This window comes from Diadema setosum, chromosome 17, assembly GCF_964275005.1.
Source record: "Diadema setosum chromosome 17, eeDiaSeto1, whole genome shotgun sequence".
Taxonomy (NCBI): Eukaryota; Metazoa; Echinodermata; class Echinoidea; order Diadematoida; family Diadematidae; genus Diadema; species Diadema setosum.
Genome location: NC_092701.1, coordinates 29508693 through 29534893, shown reverse-complemented (window position 1 = coordinate 29534893; position 26201 = coordinate 29508693). Strand labels below are relative to the sequence as shown.

Below are 26201 nucleotides of genomic sequence, written 5' to 3'. Positions count from 1 at the left end.
CCAGTGCTTTCCTGCACGAACACGGAATAGTGTGATTATAGGTAGAGCTGAATACTGTAGTACGTTATCTAAATCACAAACATGGAAATGGGTATGTAGGACTGAAACTACTAGACTTTGAATATGTCCTATTCTTCTACAATCTATATTTGCACCAAGGAGGTGCAAACTTCCTGTTTACGCACACACACATACACACACACACACACACACAATAAATATATGCTTGTCTTATCAAGTTTTCAATAAATTCTTAGGTTTGTAGTCTACAAGTTGTGGCTTTCTGTTTCATATCACTGCAGCCACATGAAGTTAGCAGTGTATGTTGAATGACTATTGAATGTAAAGAAGAATATGAAAAATAATGACTCGGAATGGGAATAGAGTTGCTTTATAGTTGTGGCTTTCTGTTTCATATCACCGCAGCCACATGAATTTTGACGTGTATGTTAAATGACTATCTATTGAATGTAAAGAAGAATATGAAAAATAATGACTCTGAATAGGAATAGAGTTGCTTTATACAAATGTTTTTTATTGTACATTTATATATACATACATTGACATGCAAGGAAGTAAGGAAAAGAGTTCCAGAATGCAGTACCTAACATGTTGTCTCTAAAATCAAACTTCACAAAATGACTGAATGAAAGGTAGGAGTACTGTACGAGCTGAAATTTTTGCGTACAGATATTTTCGCGAATTGCTACTAGGAGGACATTTTCATGTGCTGTTAATTTCGCAGTTGCGAGGTCTAACTGTACTTATCTATTCGCACGTTGTTATTTTCGCTTGTTGTTATTTTCTTGGTTCAAAGGCGATTCGCGAAATTCGCGAAAATAAAACCACTGCGAAAATTTCAGCTCGTACAGTACTCTGCAATAAATCACACTTACACGTGACAATGGCTTCTTTGATTTCCCAATACTGTGCCCAATTGTCAAGAGAACCCACTAAAAGAAGTTGACCCTGAAGTGAATTAAGGGCAGACTTGATTATCCTACTGATAGGCAGACATTCTTCCTCATTTTCTTCAACTAAAAGTCTAGTCCACCTTTCATGGAGCTTGATTCATAGATTTGCAATGCTGTGTGACTTTTGCAGTAAAATTGCAGGCTGATGCGGTAGATTCAGGTGTGAGTATCTGCGTTGTTGCCACTGCAGTAGTAACAGCAATCGTAACGATGCACAACAACTGAAAATCTCAAAAGCATCTCAATTGAATGAAGCTGTTGTGACTCCTTGGATGGGACTGCAGACTCGGTAATCTATCCTCATCGCCTGCCCTTCAGATAGTACTGGGCGTTATAGATCCTGTGGCAAATTGCAAATATCGGTCAACAACTTAGTTTTATTTGCTCCTATGGGTCTGGGGCGATTACCCCCCTGGACAATTACCCCAACCCTTCCCCTGACCCTAACCCTAATCCTAATCCTGAACCTAATCCTAACCTTAAACCAAACTCTAACCCTGAGGTAATTGCTCTGATACGGCTCCTATATTTGCCAGGTCAATTAGATTCAAACTCAACAGTGTATGAACCCATGCATAATGATATGGCACACACACATCTCCACACTGGCACTGACTATATTTGTGTTCTGCTACACAAGTGCATTTGGAATACACACATTGTGCTTGCATTCAGGGAACAAACATCAAGAAACAAACACAGCTGAACTCACAGTTCCACTCGAGGCACTACATACATGTATCTGAACTGGGCGTGCCATGGCTTAAAGGTAAAAAACAGTTTCTTTACGCCTGCAAAAACTGTAAATATTTGCTCTATAATGGACACATATGCATAAGAAATTTGTGAAATAATGCTGTGATAACATGATTTCAGTTGGGTGACGATGAAAAAGTACGCAATTGTGATGTCGTTTTGAGCGTGACTACGGTAAGCCATAGTCATATGCATATCTCTGAGCGGTTGTTAGTACCGGTCATTAGTAGGCAGTCGATGGTAAAAACTAATGCCCACTGGGCATGTTAGGCAAAATTAAAGACCTGTCACATGATTGCTCTCAACCAATCATTTGATTAGGATCCATATAAACAGTTTATAAAGCAAAATGATCTCATCCTCGACAGGTTGAATGAGTGAATATCCTTCCATAATGGGACTCCCATAATGCCTTGCGAATGAGGACAACCACATACATTGTACCAACGTCCTTGCCTGTGATTTGCTTGCACTGATGCGCTTCCTGTTCTGCACAGAGTTGCTTGAATATCTGGATCTAGCAAAGAGTCCAAATCCTGATGATGTCATACTCCAGCAGTCGATTGTTTGTGTGAACAAAAATAGAAGAAGAAGAAAACAGGCACAAGATAACAGCCTCCAAGTCTTCCTGTACAAACTTTAGCAACAGGTCACTCAGTGAGCAGGGTGGGGTATCGGTCACCTCCTGCTGCCCAGAACGATGCCGGGGGCGGAGAACGACCTGTTGGAGGCGTGGTGCTCCTTCAGGTAGTCGCCGCCCTTCTCCTCGTACTCCGCCCGCGAGATGAACAGCGACTGGTTAGCCGGGTCGGTCGCCCATTTTGCCGCCCCAAGCCAGGCATCAAGGGATGGATTTCCTGATTAGATGTTGCACAAGATAATAATAATAAGATGATGCAGTTACTGTTGTCAAATGTCTCTGGCACAAATCTAGTCATCTTGGTCATTGCACCTCAGAGAAATTGCATCCCTTTATCATTCCAAAAAATGATTTCACAAAACCAACGGACAGAACACAGCTTGAATGAAGTTGAACTACTCACAATAAAACAACTTTGCCTTGGCCCTCCCCCCCCCCCCAAAAAAAAAAAAAACAGACACGTAAACCAACAACCTGTCATAACATTTTACAGAAAAAAATAATGAGTAAAATACAATAATTTGGCATAATGTCTCTAGATCACAACCTCCCTCCGTAGCATTTTAAACCCTGTGAATGGATCGATTTGTATGTTTCCTCTCACATCAGACATTATCTCTAAAATACCACATGATTTTCCATGAAATAGAGTCGATAGAAGTGTTTAATTCTTGGTATTGCCAATGCGCAAAAACACTTCTGCGCACGCTGCAGAGCCCTGTCACAGATACACTGTGGGATTCCTTGGGAGCATTGTCACTTCTGGTTGGTTTGCGCTTGTCTCAGTTCCCATGCATTTCAACACAATTTTTGTCTGCTTTTCTTTCATTGCTGCTTTGTTCTTTGGTTAGAATGAAGCTTAAAAAAAAAAAGAGTTTAAAACTTCTAAATTTTACTGATTTACGGTCACTAGAGACATGGTTCACTACTGCAAGGCTTCAGTGTGCTGGTCACATGATGGAAAGCGAAGAAATCTTCAACAAAAAATACCTCTGGATAAATACCGAATGTGACCCGAGTGCACATGCCGCCAAAACCAATTGCAAGTTTGTCACTTGAGCTATTTAATAATGCATCTAAAGCGATGCCCACCTCACAGCACCCAGGTATTGGTGATGCCGAGAATTATGTGTCAACTGCATGAAGTGGAGATTGGAACTAACTGAGGAAAAAAAAAAGAAGGTTATTCGTACAAATGTGTTCATGAACTCTGACTGGCTTATATATATTGCACAATGAACTGATAAAGTTTCTCAGTGCTACAGACAGCACATCTACTGGTGTGCATGCTCCCCAGCCCTCTTTATTTCATTTTCATTCCGACCCTCATTTAATTCTTAAAAAGCACAGAGGTAATCAGTTGATCACAATCACAATACTGCAAAACTTGACATGATAAAACTCCAACTTGCCGCAAATGTGACAAGTAAGCTGAAGGGATATGAAGACGAAAGACAATGACAGGAGGAGGCAACGAGGTGGACGGTGAATTTTAGACGCACCTGCTCGTCGGACCTTGAAAGAGGACTGGAAAGGCCTCATGGCACGAAGCTCTGTCTCTATTCTCTCCACCATGTTGGGAAAGTTCAGGTTGCCCCCGGTGAGAAACACATTCTGCATCACAAACAGAAAATGTGCAGTTTTACTTAATTCCATTTCATTTATCAGTTACTCAACTACATGTATTTCATCAGCAAAATTTAACAAAGGAACTACGTATTACAAAACATATGATACCGAGGAGGGTACACTTTGAATTTGTGAAACAAATTAGTATGATATAATATGGGCTTGTCATATACTTATGCTGAGGAATACAATTGTCTTGTCTATATCAGAACGTTTGATGAGGTCACAGGGGTTAACAGAAAAACAAAACAAAACAAAACAAAAACCCAAGCTTGAATGCATGTGCAAGAGGGGCTGGGGACAGTACGGGGGGTGAAGTTGGATCAAGGGGGACAGTACGGGGGGTGTAGTTGGATCAAAATTTGCGAAATCAAACTGCATGCGAACGTTCCTCGTTTTACAGTACTTGGATTCTATTTTTACGCACAATGCAACTTTTGACCCAGCCTGCTCATGCATCATCGATTCATGCCATTACCTGAACCAGTTTGTTCTGGACTTCCGGTTCGTACAGCCTCAGGACATGCTCCATGGTCTCCCCGAGTCCACCCTGCTCCAGCCCCATGATGCTCGGCTGGAACAGGATCTCTGGCCCCCGGATCCTCTCCACGCCCAGCACCACTTGGTAGTACTCTGCCAGGTCAAAGGTCATGCGCTGGCCAACCGGCGACCGATTCTCTCTGCAGTGTTGGAAGAGATGGGGGAGGGGGTAATTGTCACTGGATACTTATAGACTTCAGGCAGAACTGATTCCATGGCATTTTAATATCTAGGAACGAATGGACCACATACAATCCAAGGTTTGGATGCTCATATGGTGTGTTATGGCATATCTACCTCAATAGGTAGAAGTTTCATCTTCACTGCTGTTTTCATGAACTCCAAAAGCTAAGACAGATATAGGTAAGTGGAAACTGAGCATCCATTCAATAGCCCAACTCTTTCACATCTGAACAGTGATTTCAATCTTTTTAATTATGCTTTTAATTATACTTAATTATGAACATATTTCGTCCTGAAGTGATTTGACAAAATGTTACTTTTTCACGCATGTTATATTAATCCTTCTTAAAAGCCACTGCAAACAGTACAGGGAAACAATAGCAATACGCTTCTGGTTTGTTTCCCTGCACTACACAAAGACTATACATGTAAAAGTATATATCACATCAAGTGAAAAAGAACTAACTTAATACAGCAATGCATTCTTTGAATACATAATATAGAGTAGCAATACAAATGGCTTATTGCTCCATCAGCTATCACAAATGGCCAATGATTATGCCTACATCAAAGATAATGTCTTATGTCTATGTCAAATTTGATACACCAAATCGGGTCATGAGTAAAACATACTTATTCACTTCCTGGTCGAAGACAGATAAGATTTTGTCCAGTTCCGACAGATTTTCCTGCTCGGCCTCAAAACTGAATCCCTCTGCGTCATCCTCCTGTCAGGAAGATGTAAGTAAAACACACATCAAACTCTCCTGTCAAAAAGTCTTTTTATTCATTTACAGAAATCTGTTATCTCGATTCCATCATCCATGACATAGATCACAAACTTGAACACTATGTATATATGCTATATTTTGCTACATTCTATAAAAGCATAATATTCAACAGTCTAGTCTCTGACCCCAGGGATTTATCTTCAAAGAGTTAAAATAAAATGACAAGTGAAGGTTTCCACAGAATCAAAGCATGGATACAAATGCAACAACACTGAAATCACCAGTCTGCAGAACCCAAACAAAAATTTGAGTAAAATTGCATAGTCTTCTGTTGTCTTTCTTTGTTTTTTTGTTACTAGAAAAAACATCCCCTTTGAGGTGTAACTGTCTAAAATCTCTGCTCACATAGAATTCAAAATGTTTTCCTGTTTTGCTTGAAGGTTTGCAAAAAGATATAAAGATATAGCTTTGTTAACTTTGACTCTGTTCAAGTTGATCCCATAATTGGGGTGTCTGACTTCAGCATACAGTAGTGATGCTTAGGGACTTTAAAGGGAAGATAAACCCCAAGAGCAATGTGGATTGAGTGAAAGCAGCAACATTAGTAGAACACATCAGTGAAAGTTTGAAGAAAATCGGACAATCGATGCAAAAGTTATGAATTTTTAAAGTTTTGGTGTTGGAACCGCCGGACGAGGAGACTACTAGAGGTTATGACGTATGAGTGGACAACAATACCAAGAAAATATAAAGAAAATTCTACAAAAATCCATTTTTCATGAAAATTACAAATTCCATCAACTTGATATTGACATACGTTAGGGGTAGCAATTATTCCCCCTGCTTTCTGAAAGAGGTTGGTCCATTGCTCTTTCATAATTCTAGAAAAGTGAATTTTTTGTTGAATTTCCTTTATATTTTCTTTGTATTGTTGTCCAATCATACGTCATATCCTCTAGTAGTCTCCTCATCCAGAGGTTTCAACACCAAAACTTTAAAAATTCATAACTTTTGCATCGATTGTCCGATTTTCCTCAAACTTTCACTGATGTGTTCTACTAATGTTGCTGCTTTCACTCCATCCACATTGCTTTTTGGGTTTACCTTCCCTTCAACCAGTCGAAGACTAGTCCTGAGTATACTCGAACAGTCATTTATGAGAAAAGCATGTTGTTGCAAAATCAGCTCATTCTCAATGGGTTAAGAGCAATGAGGTGAAATACAATGCTCCAGAGATGATGGGAATGGGGTGGGAATGATTAAAGAGACAAAATAAAACAATAAGCACTGGATTCTGGTTGCACAAAATGTGAAATTCATTGCACAAAATAGAAGCAGCAAGACAGGAAGACCAACCATGGCTTGAATGTACGCCCACTCGGAGCCCTGATCGCCAGCTGTAGTTTCATCGTTGTCCCCTGTGAGGGAAAGGATGAAAGTAAACAGCCCGTGGAAGGTCATGACCTCTAATACTCACAAAGCACTGTGGGAGGTTTAGTCAAATACCAGGTTCATCACGATTGAAGGTGTTGATTATCAAAGAACATGATATCTGTAATTTGTACACACACAAACAACAACAACAACAACAACAACTATATGGACAACTGAATATGTAACTGAAGGATTAGTCAAATATCTAGATTGCAAATTTTAATTATATATTTGATGAGTGTCATTGCATTGGAAGTGCCATCTTGATAGATTTTCTTCCTTTCTCTTTGCTTTTTTTTTTTTGGGTGGGGGCCTTAAAACTCAGGGAATAACAAAGAATTGTTTAAACATGGCATCATGAAAACAGAGTACATTATCTTTACTATTTAAAAGATAATCAGTTTGACTTTACAAAATCACTTGAAATGAATTGAGACTTTTATGTATATTTATGCCATTTAGATTCAACATTCAATATAGATCTGTTTTTTAACTCGAAAATTTTCAAATCTGAATTTCTCTCAATTCTTCATCGATAGTCCACATAACCATAAGTAACTCAAGACGTCTGATTGGAAAGCTGTGTGTCAGGCAACACAGACTACCATGGCCATCCTACCTTCCTGGTCCGTATCCATGGTATCCGCATCCTTGGGCTCCTGCAGGCCAAGGAGGCTCTCCTTGATATGCTGCCACTGGGCGTGGCATGTCCCAAGCTCCTACGGGACAGAAAGAGACAAAGAAAGATATACCAAACAGAAAAACAGACAAGGAGAGGGGAAAGAGAGAAAGAAAAATCAGACAGATATATCAAAGACACAGACATCAGTAAAAAGGGGGGGGGGGGGGAGAGAAAAGTAGTAGAAGGGAAAAAGAGATTTAAAGGGGCGCACATACAGAAATATGTAGCTTTTATTCCACAAATTTGCTTTTTTTTCACTATCTATGGACTTCATAAAGGTTGTGAAATGTTCTAAAACTGCTTTCAAAGTACATGGGTATTTGTATGCAGTCAGCAATCCACATCCAAATCAAACAGATCGTGTTAAATCTCTCTTACATTCAAAGTAAAACCTTATCAGAGATAGATGTTTCATTTAAATTCCTACTGCTTTAAAACAACAATAGACAATTATCACAATTAAAAAGATATTCATGACATCATTTAAAAACATGAGTGTGAAAAAAAAAAAAGCGAATCTAAAGTCGTATGGAGGATGTTTATGTCCGAATCTTAGCTGGTGGGAACTCATTTGACAAGATGTTTTTCCCAAAGAGGACCCTCTTCACCAGGTTGGGGGTGGGGGGGGGGGGAACAAAATGGATACCAGTACTTGGCAATGCAGGGGTATACCACTAAAATGCTAATCTTCATTGTGTGAGAATGGTATTTGTCCATCTTGACCTCATTATCCATCCATTCCCATGCCCCTTCCTGATGTATCCTCTTTTTATATTAGGTCATCTTCATCAATATGATCCTGTCTGTTAACAGACTTTTAACAAGATGATGCCAGAGACACAACCACCTGCCACCCTGACAATCAGAGAGACCTAATTGTCATGGTGACCATGAGCAAATGCACAGAACTGCACTTTCATAACATTGAAAAAAACAAACAAACCAATAACAACAAAATGCTAATTACGGCAATCATCCATATCTTTGCGCAATTAATTTTTTGCACTGTGCAGCTAAAAAACGCATTTGCGGGCTCTTGAATTCACACTGCACAATTGTCAATCCATCTAAAGTGTGCAGAGAAAATTGTGAAGATATTCTTGCGGGTTTTAGAATTTGTGCCAGCCAAAAGAAGGGCAAAATGCATGAAAATGAATGCATCACGAAAGTTTGTGTGTTTACAGCATCTTGGTCTACAGCATGTAGCATTAAGTGATTGTGGAATACAACAGCTGCAAAGGGACTTCAAGGATGTAGAAAAACTGCAATAACAACACAAAAAATGATGGCGCCTACAATGGTGAACTGGCTGTACACGCAAATACTTATGATTATGAATGATGGTGATAATGTGGATGATGATGGCTAGTGTCATTTTTATTATCATTATCACTTACTGTACTCAGCATAAAGCACCAAAACTGTTGATGGGTGGTCAGTGTCCTAGGGATGCTGTCAGTTTGTTTGTGGGTTTCTGGGTTGATGGGCAACCCCCTCCCTCCCCCTTCCCCCTCCCCATTCCCCTTACCTCTTTCTGCTCCTTCAGCTGCTCCGTCCATCTCTTCAGTCCGCCCTCCTTGGGGCTACCCTGGCCCACCAGCCTGGTGCCTTCCTGCAGGAGCCCGTCGATCTCCTGCTGGACCCAGCGGGCCCGCAGGCTGTTCTGGTGGAAGGCCTCCACGAGCTCTTGCCTCCGTACGGCGTTGCGCTCCGCCTGGCTGAGGAGCTCCTGGTCGGATCCAAGGAGGTCAAGGCTGGGCCACACGTTGACTGACGTCGGCTGGGAAGACATTTGATATTAAAACCAGTTCAGAGTTAGCTTATGTGCTCTTGGCTATGAATGACGTTTCATTTCTTTCTCTATTGGTTAGGCACTTCACACATTTTCAAACCAACATAATGCATACAATAGGCTTGTCTGGTAACAATTCATGGAATTCAACAATCATGGTCATCTAAGGATGAACTTATGTAGACCAGGTGACCACACTGGTCTGTTAATTAGCACTTGGAAAAGCATCCATTTATTACTTTGCAATGAATGTATGAACAATCCTTTTCTAAATTCATACTGGCAAATATCACCTTTGCTGTCAGGTGAATGTGCTAGCACCATTTATGTGGATTACTGGGTATTTGAATAATCATAACATCACAGATGATTACCTCAAGTGAGTTTACAAACCAACATGCCCTGTTGGTACAAATGACACTTTTCTGCTCATGTGCAAAGTGGAACCCACAACTGGCTTATACAGTTGATTGATTTTCTTAATCACCAACATCATATTTTTAATTCTATATAATATTTTGCTGTGTTTTTATTTTGTGCAGATATCACTAGTCAGCTGATATTTAATAGATTATCTACTTCTTTAAAAAAAAGAAAAAATAAAAAGAAAAAAGATCATGCAATGTATGTGATCTCCATGGTGGAAATTGTTAATTTTCTTCTTGAAACAAGATCGATAAGGATGGTCTGATTTGCACTAAGAAATGCCTCGGAAGAAATTTCAGAATACCAATTTTGTCTTTCCTTGGCACTTCCTAACTTTCTGACTTAGGAAGAAACTTAGGAAGAAACTTTAATAGGAAGATTTTCAGAATACCACCCTTGAGTTATAACACTTGGACTAAATCCCTCTAATCCAATGAAATGAACAAGGCACCAAAATACCTGATCCACGATGCTTTCCCTGCCACCAAGGCTGACCTTTGCCCTCTGGATGGAAGCATTGAGCATGCCTATATAGCCCTTCAGGTCGTCAAGAGAGTTGAGACCTAAGGTCCTCAGCATTTTCTGCAAGGAAGAAGGGCGAACACTGGTGCTTCATCAATTTGTTCTTTCATTTTAAATTTCATCACATTGATATTTAAACAGTGGAAGTATTCATCTACTAACACTCTAACACTTAAAAGGAAAACATGCATACATATTATTTCTATTCAGTATTTCTCTCAATACATTCAATGAAATTACTGTCCACATGAAAACTACTAATGTGCATCTAGCCGTTCTAGTTCTCCAATATCTTATAACCAAAATCATTAGTCTGGTGTATTGTTCGACAGTTTAGCCTTTCTGTCACAAGATCCGACAAAAAAACAAACAAAAACAAAACAAAAACATACTCTTTGGACTTAGATTAACTGAAAGTAGTGCCTGTTAATGAAAATTCATCAATGCATGATTACACAGACCCATATACACATGCATTTATGAATATGCACATGTCTATTACATGCAGCAAAATCACGAATGGCTGCCAACCTATCTATAGTGGCCACCTGTCTATAAGTCCACTGTTTTTTTTACCTCCCTTGGGTGGCCGCTGTAGGTTTGAATGTACCTGCACTAACCTTCTGTGTGTCGTTGCTGTCTTCTGCTGTGTTTTGAATGTTGACCAGGGAGCGCAGCTTCTCCTCTGCCCCCGTTAGCTGGTGACATAAGATTAGTGGAGAGTTATGCAGAAAGCTGAGAACATTCCTGTTCTACATCAAGTAATGTTTTACTACTTCCAATATGAATACATGTAAATCTTTCCCTAACATACACTGTTTTCAACAGTCGTTCCATTAATCTTGACTAGATTTCTGTCTAGACAGAAAAAAAAAATGATCTGAGAATGAGCACACTGCCCTGCAGATGGCATTTTGGGAAGAATTCATACAGGCATTCATGCAGGAGACTCAAAAGAAAAAAAGTCACCAAACATTGCGGCAACAGCTTTTCGCGATGGCTACATATCACATGGAATGTTGGGGGGGGGGCGGCCTAGTTAGGGTTAAGGCAATACATGTACATGTAATATATGTTTTTACCTATCAGCTATCTTTATCTCTTTCTCTACTTCAATACAGAGTTGAAGATTTTCAGATGCAGAACCATTGTGTTCACAGGCACAGGGCATCTATATTGATGAATCATTTCGATTTTATGCAGTAGAAATATTCTAGTACATTTTTTCAAGGCCACAGGGTGTTCTTGAGTTTGTAAACATACATAGATTAGAAAAATAATCATCCAAATAACAAGAAAATTATATAGTTGCATGACCATATCTATGAGGATATTAATGAGAAGTCAGAGAAAGCCATTAGATATTATACATACAACCACAACAACAAATGAAATGAGAAGCAATGAGAAATAATAAGTAAACAAAAACTGTACTATGTATCTTGGGGACTCTTACCGTCATGGTGGTGACAAACAATAAGAGGTAACTAGAAATGTCGCTACGGCGACTGGTGTATGCCTCCGCCATAATGCATGGTTCTCCTAATAGGTCTATAGTACAATGTCTTGACAACGTGTGATGACAGTTTCACACAATTGGCAAAATATCAAAATGACAGGTTTGCCACAAATGTGCTGAATGTTCACTTTCTTAGAACTAGGTTCAATTGGATGAATGATTAAAAATGTCAGAGTGCAGGTATTTGGGGAACTGATGATTTTTACTTGACTTTTGACCCTTTTATAAGTTTATGCATTGAGTAATTTTAAAGGTATTGAGAAAAAGTATAATTTCAGTATCAAATGGGAAAATAGCATTATCTAAACCTGGCCTTTGACCTTTGACCTCACAGTTCCAAAGAGAATCACTGTTAGGTTGAACATGCATAAATATGTAAGTTTCATGATGATACCTTGAGTTACTTTTGAGATATGGAGGAAAAAGTGCAATTCAACACTTTCACTTGACCTTTTGACCTTTGACCTTTTGGCAAGAAACTTCCCACAGAATATATATCGGGTAATACATGCATACATCAAGTTAAAAAAAAAGAAAAACCTTCAGGCATTGCATAAATATAAGGAAAGTAGTGATATTTTGAGGAGTTGACCTTGACTTTTGACCCCCTGACCTTTGAACCATGACCCCCAACTTCCCTAGATAATCACTGCCCATTGAAACAAGCATATCATATACTAAGTTCCATGAAGATACCTTGAACCATTTGCGAGATATGGAGAAAAACATGAATTTTCAACCTTTTTTTTCACAAAATAACCTGTGACCTTTGACCTTCGACCCCGTAACCCTAAAATCCAAATAAAGTATTATCCCCCCAGGATATACCCTCATACCAAGTTTGATGTAAAACCACGACACGGTTCTTGAGATATCGACAAAAACAAAATGGGACTGACATACGTACGGACGGACGGACGACCCGAAAACATAATGCCTCCGGCCACTTCGTTGGCGGAGGCATAAAAAAAATTGGTCACGAAGCAAGGCCAGCATCGCACACACAAACAAACCCTGTTAAATTTACTTTTTCATGTATAAAGACGGAACAAGCGAGGGCACCATCACCAAAAACAATAGGCGTCTTCGTTTTACCATAACACACCTTCATGCCAAATTTGAAGATGATCTAAGAAGAACTGCAGCCAGTAGAGTGCTCACAAGAAAATCTCTGCGGCGGACGCGGCGCAACGAGGCCAAATCCATAGTTTCCTCCGAACTATGTTCGGGGGATACAATGAGTGGATGACCTATATGTCAACACTCAGCATACTTTCACACCCCATGATAGCATACTATGCAAATGATATGCAAATGAGGCCATTATGCCCATTGCATAGGGATATGAAAGATTGAAAATACTGCAAAATGTGAAATACATACACTTTGTATGACTACGTTCCTCTTTAACTGGAACATTTTCTCTGTGTGTACAGCTATAATTGTCATCTACAGAAACATTCAAATCCAAACTTCAAAACTTTACCTATTCCTCTCACACTGAGGACTATAATTGCAGTCTATGATGTTCGGAACAATTGTATTCTTTATCTGGTATGTGTTTGTTGTTGTTTGCCATTTTCTTCTCTGTTGTCATGTTTGAACATGTGTTATATCTATCTTTTCATTTATGAAGCGTCATGAGCACTAAAAAGCGGACCTGTGCGCTATACAAGTAGCCACTATTATCATTATTATTATCATTGCTACTTCTACTACTATTACTACTACTACTACTACTATTATTACTACTAATACTAATACTACTACTACTACTAATACTAATTGAACTCTGCAATACATCTTGTAAAACTATGTCTGCTGATTCTTTAACTCCTTTACATGTATCAGTGTTTTTTGTGAGTGAATATATGCTACTGTCATACATTGTATAGTACATGTGTGAATAATGTGCACAGCTATTAATATTTACCAGGTACCATATTTTTTCCTTTCATTGATTTCACATTTTTCACAGAGGAAGACATTCAAAACTACAGAAGCACTCTGAGAGCGCAGACCTCCACCAAGCATGCAGCTCATTTCCACCACTGATCTTGTTCTTCCATAGAAGTGATTTCCACCCATATATAGTTATAGCATTGTGTGCTGAAAGTCGCCCAATTTCCCAATATACTGTAGAAGCCTTTGCTACGTCATAAACCCTCAGCTGCACAGCGCGCCTCGCCCTGGCAGAAACTAGAGCACGCACTTTAGTGCGCGCATGCAAACCTCAAATACGCGCAGCCTGAACTCCCAAGTTTATTGACCCTACCTGCCAAAATATCAAAAATCCTTCATAAATTCCTCCAAAATTCTCAGATCACAACCAAAATTTGATCATCTGTTACTTGCATCAATCTAAACCTTTCCTGCAAATTCGTTACCTACTTTTTGAGTTATTTTGCACACAGACAAACTAACTAACTAACAAACAAACAAACAAACAAGCAAACAAACAAACAAACCAACGGTCACGAAAACATAACCTTCCCCCTTGGCGGAGGTAATAACACAGTAACAGCAGATTTGTGACAGAAAAAATCTACTTTGTCTGCAGATTATCCAATCATTGTTTTGATAGCAGAAATTCTAAAGAATTTGATAGGGTTGGGGTTTTAGGTGGTATGGAATTGTTAAATGGTATTGTTAAATTCAAGTATCAGAATGGCTAATCACTTTCGACATCCAGCTGAATCCCTGCTTGGCAAACTGCTTGGCATACTCTCTTATTGCCACAAACTAGCATTAGGGCGCGTTCGAGCGCTCTCCTAAAGTGAACTGTACCGTACCGTACCGCGCTAGAGGAGCGTTCGAACGCTCCTAAAGTGTACCGTACCGTACTGTACCGAGCCAAAAGTGGATCACTTCCCGATGTGCTCCAAAAGCGTACCAAAGCGTACCAAAAGTTCGTTGTAAAGCATGAGCGTATCATGCGCATACGTCACAATGCAAAAACATCATTCTCTTTGTTCGGGGCAGCTGTAAGTAGGTCAAGCGCAAGGTGAATGACCTTCTCGCTACAAACAAGCGTGACCTTTTCTAAAAATAACTCGAGAGGTACGCTTTCTCCACAGAGCTTTCGAACGCTCCCAAACTGGCCCAGTACGGTACGGTACGCTTTAGTTCAGTTCGCTTTGGTTCGCTTTAGAGCGCTCGAACGCACCCTTAGACTAACATGAAAACATATGAGTGGACTGCAAGGACAGCAGCAATTCTGCTTAACCCACTACCTAGGCTTCAGTTTCTGTACCCGTTCACATGGGTGAACCAACATTTAAGAATTTTTAGCTGGCAGAAATGTATCAATACATTGCTTTGAAAGTGATTGCTATACAGAATCAGAGCATATGTGAGTTTTGTCCTGGCAGCTCATATTACAGGATATAACAGTAGTTGTTGAATTCATGTTCATGGAATACAGCAGTGAACACAGAAATGTACACATGCACGTTACATGATCAGGAGTTGATATTTTCACATGTTGTTAGATTTGCGAATAGTACCCAGAACCAGAATTCCCACAAATAACCCCAGGAAAACAGTTACGGTATGAAGTCTCATTAATAAAGATTGTCTTTGATGCATTTGAGGTGACAAAAAATGATGTCAAGTATCAAAACTAAATGCAATCGTAAAATTTGCTTTGTGTTTGCTCTGTGTTGTGGGCTGCTCAGGTACAGCCCTGTCGCGATTTATACAGCGACTGGGCTGTGCATAGTTAGTGTACAGTGTATTTACATAATACAATGTATGTGTATGCACAGGCCTGTCACATCATTACAACAGCAAGTCATGACTGTGTATAGTTAGTGTACAGTGTATTTACATAATATGCACAGCCCTGTACAGTGTACTGTACGAGCTGAAATTATCGCGGTGGTTTTATTTTCGTGAATTTCGCGAATCGCCTTTGAACCGCGGAAATAACAATGTGCGAATAACTAAGTTCAGTTAGACCCTCGCAACCGTGAAATTAACAACACGCGAAAATGTTCTCCAAGTAGCAATTCGCGAAAATATCTGTATGCGAAAATTTCAGCTCGTACAGTATTTACATAATATGTGTACGCACAGGCCTGTCACATCATTATCATAGTAAGTCATGACTGGTACTCTTAGTGGTCTCAGTCTGGTGGCCCCTGGCTGGGACCCCTGCCTTGGGCCAGCACTCAGGCTCCTGGCCTCAGCCCGGCCTTGGGTCCCGTGAGCCCCTGGGCCTGAGCCCTGAGCCCCATGAGCCCTTGGGCCCCTGGGCCACCGGGGCCCCCTAGGCCACTGGGCCTGGGCCCACTTGGGCTCTGGGCCCCTGGTTCCGGGCTAAGGCCCGTGGCCTTGGGTCCGGCCTTAGGCCCCGCCTTTGGCCCGGCTGTACTTTGTACATGGTCTATGTGAAATCAGGCTTGTCTGTAACTGTATAATTACAAATAATTACAAATAATCACAAATGATCAACAGGTCCATACTACATATAGGACTATATGAATATATGAATATATGATTATATGAATATATGATTATATGAATATATGAATATATACAATGTATGTGAATATATATTATTATATATGAATATATAAATGAGATCAGCCATTCTGTTACAGTGTCAGATCTGCAGTCATTCATATATAGCAAATTTTATGCATGTGTACAGCTTCATGTGTACAGTATGCTACTTGATTGAACCAGCCAATGGAGAAAGATCACACCATTGAACAATACTTGAAAGACATGTACAGTTCAATAACTCAATGCTTGTTATTATGAACTCTGTAGAGGTATGCAGCCCTCTTCAGATGGAAAACATACAGTTGGCTATCAAACAGAGCTTGCAAAACCATCAACAATTTATTGAGTTGGATTTGTGTGTGTGTGTGTGTGTGTGCATGTGTGTGTGTGATAGAGCTATTTGGCTTGTTTCCTTTGCATGCATCATCACAAATTCCCGAAGTCTGAATAAAGTGAAACCAAGACCTTCATATAGATGTGCTGCATTGTAAGGTGCTGGATCAGATGGATCAGATGAATACAAATGAATACAAAAGAACAGTTCAATCTTCACCCAATGTTATTCATGTTGTAACATTCTATCTTGTTTATCTAACAAAAGTAATACTTTCAGGGAAAACATCAGAGGTGTAAAGAGCTGGCATGGTTCTACAATTCATAAGAGATCACCTGGTCAAAATCCTCACATTGAATTTAACATATTACTGTGGAATACATTACATTAGTAAACATCCATCACCACTGATCCAGAAAAACCATCACAAACATCATTATGTGAAAGTTGAAAAAAAAAAATTTTTGGTTGGTTTTATACAACTTGTAGACATGTTGATTACTGGCAACTTTCCCACAATGATAATATCAAAAAAAAAATCTTAAACACAGACATTGCAGAAAATCAGGCGCAAACACAAACACAGACACAGACACAGACACTGACAGAGACACAGACACAAATGCACACACACACATGCATGCACACATGCACATACATATACACACATTGCCATCAAACACTTTCCTTACATACACTTCAAAGTAGCCTGATATTCAGCTGAATTGCCACTTCCTCAACTAATGTGCATCTTCGGTAATACATTAATTCGTGGTACATGAGGCTAGACTTAGCCTTAACCTAAGACTACATTCTAACCCCAATTATAACACTGCTTCCCACCATGAACACCTCAATACAGTTGCTGAAAATTGATACATACAGGTTTTGATATCATTAGATCTGTTAGACTCCATGGAAACCATCCAATGATACATAATTTGTCACAACACATTGGGATCAAAATCTGCCACGAAAATGATACCTATGCTAACAAACATATAAACACAATTTCCAGAAAATTAGCTTTGAGGTTTACATACAATCAAACATGCAGGATATTGAGTAATTGAATGTAATAGGCCAATGTAAGTCACCATGATAACATGCTTCTTTAAAAAAAATGCAAGTGTTGATTTCAACATATTCTTGGACTTGACATTCAGGACAGTAGCATTTAACATAATTATAAAACTTACTTGATTTTTGAATGGATATGAGATTAGTTTTATTGTCATCCAGACCACCTTCATTTGCCTTTTCTGGGGTTTAATGTCTCTATACCTTTATCAAGACATAGTCACACTTGAAATCAAAGACTAAGTGTGCAACTAGAAATGTCGCTATGGCGACTGGTATGCCTCCGCCATAATGCATGATTCTCCTAATAGGTCTAAATAGTACATGTGGACAATGTGTGATTACATTTTCACAAAATTGGCAAAATGTTAAAATGACAAGTTTGTCACAAATGTGATGAATGCTCACCTTCCTTGACCTAGGTTTAATTGGATAAATAGGAGAGCATGTATTTGGGATTTACGGACTTTAACTTGACTTTGACCCATTCATACATTTATGCATTGAGAAATTTTCAAGGTATGGAGAAAAAGTGCAATTTCTGTATTGAATAGTAAATTGTTACCATTTTCATCTGGCCTTTGACCCTAAAATTCATAAGCTAATCACTGTCATTTTCATTTTTTTTCATTCATTTATTTTTCATTTCCAACAAAAACATATATAAATATATTACACAAATTTAATACAGTACGTGTACTTACATAAATTTCATTATACAAAGTAAAGGATAAGTTTACAGAAAACTTAGTAAGTATACGAAAATATTGGAAATGGGGAGGAATGCTAAAAAGCAGAAGCAGGCAGAAGATGCATAAAGCAGGCAGGCAGAAGATGCATAAATATGTAGTACATTTCAAGATAACTTGAGCCACTTCCGAGATATGGAGGAAAAACTTAGTTCAGCACTTTCACTTGATCTTTGACTTTTTGACCTTTGAGGCAAAAACAAAAGAAAAAAAAAAACTTCCCAGAGAATCTCTATTAGGTTAAACATGCATACACCTAGTGTAAAAAAAAAAAATCCTGCTGGTATTGCATAAACATGAGGGAAATATTCAGTAAAATTTTGAAGTGTTGCCCATGATCTTTGACCCCTGACCTTTGACCCCATGAACCATAAATTCTCTAGATAATCACTGCCAGTCAGTACATGTATGTTCCATGAAGAGACCTTGAATAATTTCCAAGGTACAGAGAAAAAAGGTGAAGTTTTAATATTTTTACTTGACCTTTTGACCTTTGACCTCATGACTCAAACTTTCACCAGAGAATCTTAATTGAGTAATACATGTATACACTACGTTTCAAGAAAATATCTTTGGGCATTGCATAGATATGATGGAAATAGTAAAATCTTATGTATTTGACCTTGACCTTTTGACCTTTGACCTTGAGCATGTGCACCCAACAGTTGATAGTCACAACTTCACCCCCTAATACACATACATGCCAAGTTTCATTAGGATACCTCAAAAGGTTTTGATATAGTTACCTTGTCCACAAAATTCATGACGGACGGACGGACGGACGGACAACCCGAAAACATAATGCCTCCGGCACCACTTCGTGGCGGAGGCATAAAAACTACAACAGCACAACAGAAAATGAACACAAAACAAAATAAATCAAAAGTAAAGAAATAAGCAAACTCAAACACAACACACACACCCTCTTACCTTTTCTTGTCTCCACTTCTTATTCAGATCCTGAAGCCTACTGATACATTGCCGTCTCCTCTCCTTCGTGTTGCCAACAGACCAGCCAGGTAACTGTTGCACAAACATTGAGATGTTGTGAATGAGAGAGTGAGAGAACTACACCACCCTAGAAATACTTGCAGTGGTAAAAACCCACATCAGGTCGAAAAGACATGATATACCTATTACATTACTGTTATATTTTTATGTTACTTGTTGATTTTTGTTAAGTAGTGCCAAATGTTTGATAGCCATGTTACAAGTTTTTAAGTAACAAGCTTTTCATTGTAATTCAGCTCTTGGCTGTGACTGTCATTTTTAATCAGAGTATCATAATAGTTAGGAATGATAATCACTGTCATCGTCAGCATTACTATCATCATCAACATTTACATGGAGACACTGTGGATATCACAGACTCTTGGCTTCATCAGAGGTGACACATTCAAATTTCATCAAAAGTGCCTGTATCCTTAGACAAGATGCATTTATCCACCACGTCCCTCTAGACCCAGGTGTTTGAATAGGGTACCTGGCAATGCTAGGGTAATAATGATGGTGGTGCCCTCTGGTAGAACAGTGGGAACACTGTAGAGACTACCCTGGATAAAGAAGACCATACAGCATCATCATCACCATCATCATCACCATCATCATCATCATCATCACCATCATATACATCATCATCACCATCGTCACCATCATCATCATTACCATCATCATCATCATCACCATCATCATCATCATCATCATCATCATCACCATCGTCACCATCATCATCATTACCACCATCATCATCATCATCACCATCATCATCATCATCATCATCATCACCATCATATACATCATCATCACCATTGTCACCATCATCATTACCACCATCATCATCATCATCACCATCATCATCATCACCATCATCACTATCATCATCGTCACCATCATCATTATCATAACTGTCATCACCATCATCCTCATCATTGATATTATCACTGACAACATTTCTTCTGCTTCAGTGGGTCATCAGGTGTGTGTCACTTGAGGAGCATTTTGTAAATCATTTAATGTTCACAAAAAACATCAAACAAACAAACAAAAAAACAATTCAACAATTGTTTATACGTCTGGGCAATTAACACTGTCCTTACTGGTGTGTATGGCAACTGCATTCTGTGAGCGTGCTTGTCAAAGTAGTCCTGGGATTTCCAGTCCTCAAACTCTGACCATGGGTCAACAGCTGTGTAGGAATGTTCCATCAGCAGCTCCTATGGAAAGAGAAGCAATTATATTTAAAAACAACAACACAGATACAGATACACATACATTGTACATGTACATGTAGAAACATAGCCAATGGCCAATGCTCATTCAGGGCAAAGGCATGTGTCTTTGATTTGTATTCTTACTGAATAGTTCAACGGCATTTCAACAACAGAGCAGTGCTCAAACAGAAGGAAATATCCCCAGTAATGACAGCCATAGTGTAATGACTTCTAACATCATCATCATTAGATACCAATTATTATTGTATTCATGGTAAATTTTCTACGCATTTTTATTGCCATCTGTGCAGTTATCATACTTTTTATCATCATTTTCTGTGCTCACTGTTCCAATCCCCAGTTTGCCCTCTGCTTCATTCTTCAGTGATGACATAATGGGAGCATTTCCAGTCATAACTAGATTACACTTTGCACCAATTTTGTTTGAGTTGGTACATGGAAGAAAGGGGGGGGGGGGGGGGGTGTGGGGGGAAGAATACATGGCTAAATATACGACATACAGTGTAATGTACGTAATGTGGGTGCAAAAGAGCAGATAGTGCGATCAACCCAGAGCAGTTGGTGCCACCAATCCAGAGCACTAACCTCTGCGCGGCTGAGGTTGAGATGTGACTGGTGCGCCGGATACTTGAGTTGAAGCAGTCGCAGCAGGTAGCTGGTCAGGTGACTGCCACCGATGTTCAACCGCCTGCAGTTTGCGGCGTCCAGCTGACCGTTGATGACCGGTAGGACATGGGTCGTTTGGAACCCAGATGACAGAATGAGACTGCATGAGCTCGCTGTAAAGATATTGACAAAGCAAGAAACTATGTCATCAAAGGTGCTAGGGACTTGATGAATAATTTTGTTCATCTCAATGCAATATTGCAGCACTTTTAAGATACACATTTTATCATTACTCATATGAGTAGAGAGTTTGTATGTATGTTTTTAAAATACATTTTAACTTATTTTGCAATCTAAAATATATAATTTCAAAATATCTTAGGGGTGGTCATTACAGTTAAAAAAGAACTCTATTTGAAATTCAGCAAATTACTGGGACAGCTTAGCAACTTGCATACTAGCTATCACAAACAAAAGTTACCAAGCTAAACAAATATGTGTGCTAACAAAGTAATTCCTTCATCTAATCATTCAAAGTGTACAACCTTGAACACATAAAATGTTAGAATAAACGAAAAGTAAGAATTTGTTTCACTAATTGTCTAAAACCTTTGTTATGTAGAGATGTTCCTTATTCTTTCTTTTTTTCACCAAGCTTTACACTCATCTGACACAGTTTATTTGAAAGGATAAGATGTAGCATAATGCAAGGGGAAAAAAAGATGAAAAAGAAGGAAACATGATAAGAAATGTGATTAAAATTGTACCAGGGCATCTTACCAGATTTCTCTGGACAGTTGTAGTAGAGGCTGAAGAGACTGTCGATCCCATACGCCAAGCTCGGGATTTGGTAGCACTCAAAGAGCAGTTCTGACATGGCTGGATGGCAGAAATAAAAAAAAAAAAAAAATTATGCATCTGCTGACAGGAGCTGGGCATGCCATGCACTAACTCTACAGGGAACTACTGCTATACCCTGGATGCAAATGGTTCATGTAATGACCTACTTGTACATCACAAAACCCACAAAAAAGTCACATAGGTTGACCTTCCTATATCCTTGAAAATATGCACTTTTGGTTATCTTGGCTGAATTGGAATTTTTAGTCTTCTCTGAAAGATGTATCCGATTTCCTATTTCAGATCAAAGTTCTGAAGCATGGAAGTATGTAGTATCTTCTAAGCTTTGTGAATTCATTTTTTTCTCTCTCTCTCACAGTCCCTAGATAGATTTTTCAAATTTCTGTTCATAAGGGAAGTGAAAGTGGGATACAGGAACCGTGTAATTGGTCAGCAGTATCTTTGTTACTTAGACAAAATACTAAGTACAAAAGATACTGAGAATATTAAGAGCTGTCAATCTCTTTGCACTGCTGTACCAACTGTAGACTACAAATTGATGATCTTGCTAGAATATTCTCTGCAAATGGCTGAAACTGTCGTGTCATCAACTCACAAAACTCCCTCTTGTGTGTGAATAAGCAAACACATGATAAAAATCATGTTTTTGTTCAATAAAGTAGCTTCTATGTGTCCATCTATTTCCCCCTTATATATATAACTGTAAGGTCACTGGAACACAACAAAACTCTTATGTGATGGAAAAAGAAATGCTGTCATTTTCATTTTGTCAGAAAAGGAAATGTAGCGAAGATTTTGTGTTAGAGGTCCATGAGAGATGAAATTTCTTTATCCAATTTGCACATTTTGTGAAAATCAAGAAAATGTACAATTCTTTAACATTTTTTTAATAAAACCTCCACCATTCTACTAGATCTATTAAAGGCATCAATATAGATCATAAAAATAGTGTGGAATGGCACTGTTATTTGAGATTGAATTAAGGTATTTGTTTTTGTTTTTTCAATGAGTGTTCAATTAATTCAACCAGAGCTTATGCCTTGACAGAAAACAATCTCTGTGAGTAGAACAGAAGATACACACAAATTGACATTTAAACATATTGTTTCCAACCAATATGAATACGTTTCAATGTGCACCCACTCTGTCGGCAAATGTTTGGATTGCAAGGAGCCTCCGTCATGACGACTGGATGCTGAACAGCGCCCTCAGAATCTATCCCAAGACGCTGGAATGTGTGGTCCAGGATCTGTTCTTGCGCGTCATAGTGAGTCACCACGTCGCGGTCAAACTGCGTCTTTAGCAGCCACCGCACCGTTTCAATGTTGGGAATGTCATTGCCGATCTGCGCCTCTGAGTCCTTCTTGCCGCGCTGACGAGCAATCACGTTGCGGAATGAAAGTCGAGGACTAGATTCGCAGGCCCATCCAGCTCGGCTGAAACAGGATCCTCGAGGAAAAAAGAAAAAGAGAGAAAGAGAGAGAGAAAGATAGAATTTAGATTCGCAAAGGTTAAAAACTATTTTTTTTAAAGAACAAATTATCTTTGGTTACAAGATACGATGTAGCATTATCTTTTCTGTTGGTACTCATCATACTAGAGACCCAAATATATTTACATATAAATCTATACACCACAAAGACTCTTTTCCTTTTCATAAAAAGTTAGGTCATGAGTTCCATCAACAGAGTTCAATCGCCATTCAAGGCCTATTTAGACCTGACCATTTGTATAGACCCTCTATATGGTTTTTATATGCAGATACATGTAAGTGCTTTAATAACGTGTAAAAGAAAATGTCCGCAATTCATAATTTCTTTTCACCACAACACTAAAAAATGACATGTTTTGACTTTAAGCCGAATAAACAAAAAACTTCTAGCATTAAAGGCAAATTATTAAGAAGGTGGAGAAGAAAGAGCAGAAAGGAAAAAGGAAAATCAAGATGAATTATTTTTCCTTCTCATTATTGCAAAACTTGAAAGTAGTTTGGGAAGTTTGCTTGCAACTCTGGGGCACATTTCTACCTAAAGACAATACTCTGAAGATATTCTGGTGATCAGCATAAAAGTATTACTACATTATGACTGAATAGTTAGGCTTCACATAACTGCGACCAGCCCCAACACGCAGATTGTAGCAGATATGATCATGACAGGCGAAGTATAGCGCCTAAATATCAATATGAAATGGCAAAAATTCTGTAATATGAAGACTTACAGGTGAAGTTATAATGTTGAAGACTGACTGCGTTCAACTTTTGGTCCTGCAAATATTCCATTTCTGCTCGAATTGATGAGTTAAATACGACTCGGTCGAAAGGAACTTGGGAGAACGACATCTTATACAGTCAATGGATTTGAAACTTGTGCGCATGCGCTGGCCGTCAATTCATCTGTACAGCTGTAGCTTTATGGCAAGGCCGTATCATACTGTTGTGGCAAACCCTCTCGCTGTATATTGCGTTGCTTTCTGGGTGGGTACGTGCGCGCAGGCCTTGTCAGAAGGCTAAAAGCATTGCGACTCCGCCCAGCACATGAATATTTACGTGCGCAGTGTGTACTGCATACTGATTTCGAAAATGGTGAATGGGATGGGGAGCTAGGAGATGGACCTGTAAAAAAAACGTTTTTTCAAGATCATTGGACCAGTGTGAACAAGAACAAGGTGAACGTATGGTAGGAATTAGATAAGAATCTTATGTATACTACATAGTATAAAAGTAAGTTTTTTTCTAGTGAAATTCGAAACTTACGGAGGCGCGAAAATCTGTGACAGACTGTGTATGTTTTTCAAGCTTACCGATATAGCACTCTATTGACTCAGGACGCTCCCACAGTGTGTAACTGTGTACACGGAGCGTCTCGGGGTTAGGCTTCACATTACTAGTTGCCCACACTATTATGCTATGGACAAGCAAGGGCAAGGAAAAAAGCACATGACATAAATTTTACCATTATCAATAATGAGAGGAAGACCCTTGGATTTCAAGTCTTGACTGTAGCTGTGTGCAGAATCAGGAGTCAACTTCAGATAGTTATCCTTGAAGGGAAATATGTTGTCGGCCCCTAAGATGGGGAAAAAAAAAACAGTGATGAAAATGCAAAGGCAAGAGTATTTACGATCATATGATCATATGATCATGATCACAATCATATTTTGTGCATCACCTTAAGTTATAGTTTTGGTTGAGACCTAACTTCAGGTTCCGGTTTCTATGAATATTTTTTGGTGAGATAATGAGAAACCTCGATCTCATGAAATATGAAAGAGCATGTAATTCCAAGAGAGGGATTCAACGTTTATTTGATTAAAATTGGTTTTAGAACATGGCTGAGATATCCCCCAAAAAGAGCATTTCTAATAAAAAGCTTAACGGTTTAATATTAAAAAATCGCGGGACCCACCGGCCACCTTTTTATTTAGTAATAGGCCTACTGGGGATCTAAAATAATCACATTGTAAATTAAATAGGATCGATCGCTTTGTTTATAGAAGCCTAAAAGTTTAATTTACTTTGTTTTTGGATGTCTCAGCAATTCCAATACTGATTTTCATCTAGATTCTAATAAACTTTGAATTCCTCTTAAAATAGTATGCTCTGTACTATTCTTCTATTTCATAAGTGGTTTCTTGGTAAACTTACCGGTATCTCACAAAAGGTTAATAAAACCCCAATGCTCATCTCCATCATCACAATCCCTTTACAATACCTACGAAATAATAAACATGTGGGACTACAATTCCGAAGCGGTCCCCACGAAGACGAGTGCCAACAACTTGTGGACTTTGAGTGATAATATGACTTCAGGCAGAAACATACTGAAGGTCATAGCCCAGGCTTGTTTGCTACAGATTTGTTCACAGCACAAAAGTTTAAAGAGAAAATATCCTACAAGAATTACTTCCACATTTTCTTACTTACCAACATTCATGATGACCGACGTACTTTTTCTTTAAGCGAAAGTATGGCAAGCGAATGTAAAGCAAAGCAGTTGCGTCC

The 26201-nt window shown here is 38.9% G+C and overlaps 1 protein-coding gene across 1 annotated transcript; it reads right to left on the bottom strand.

Annotated features, from left to right (window-relative positions):
* Positions 1-514: 514 nt before the first annotated feature.
* LOC140240436 (actin-related protein 5-like) lies at positions 515-26138 on the bottom strand. The gene is made up of 16 exons (XM_072320203.1): positions 26124-26138; positions 25153-25266; positions 23342-23647; positions 22118-22216; positions 21317-21510; positions 20597-20713; positions 19431-19523; positions 10930-11007; positions 10247-10369; positions 9098-9349; positions 7507-7606; positions 6810-6871; positions 5356-5450; positions 4478-4679; positions 3873-3984; positions 515-2587 (listed from the first exon to the last, which is right to left on the bottom strand). Exons 1-16 carry the CDS (start codon positions 26131-26133, stop codon positions 2409-2411), a joined length of 2136 nt encoding a protein of 711 aa, XP_072176304.1. The 5' UTR covers positions 26134-26138; the 3' UTR covers positions 515-2408.
* Between the last annotated feature and the right edge of the window lie 63 nt (positions 26139-26201).

Coding starts and splice junctions, on each gene's coding strand:
- LOC140240436 (XM_072320203.1), bottom strand. Junction 20,714..21,316: donor TCAACCTCAGCCGCGCAGAG/GTTAGTGCTCTG, acceptor CTCTTTCCATAG/GAGCTGCTGATGGAACATTC. Junction 10,370..10,929: donor ACAGCAACGACACACAGAAG/GTTAGTGCAGGT, acceptor TCTTCCTTGCAG/AAAATGCTGAGGACCTTAGG.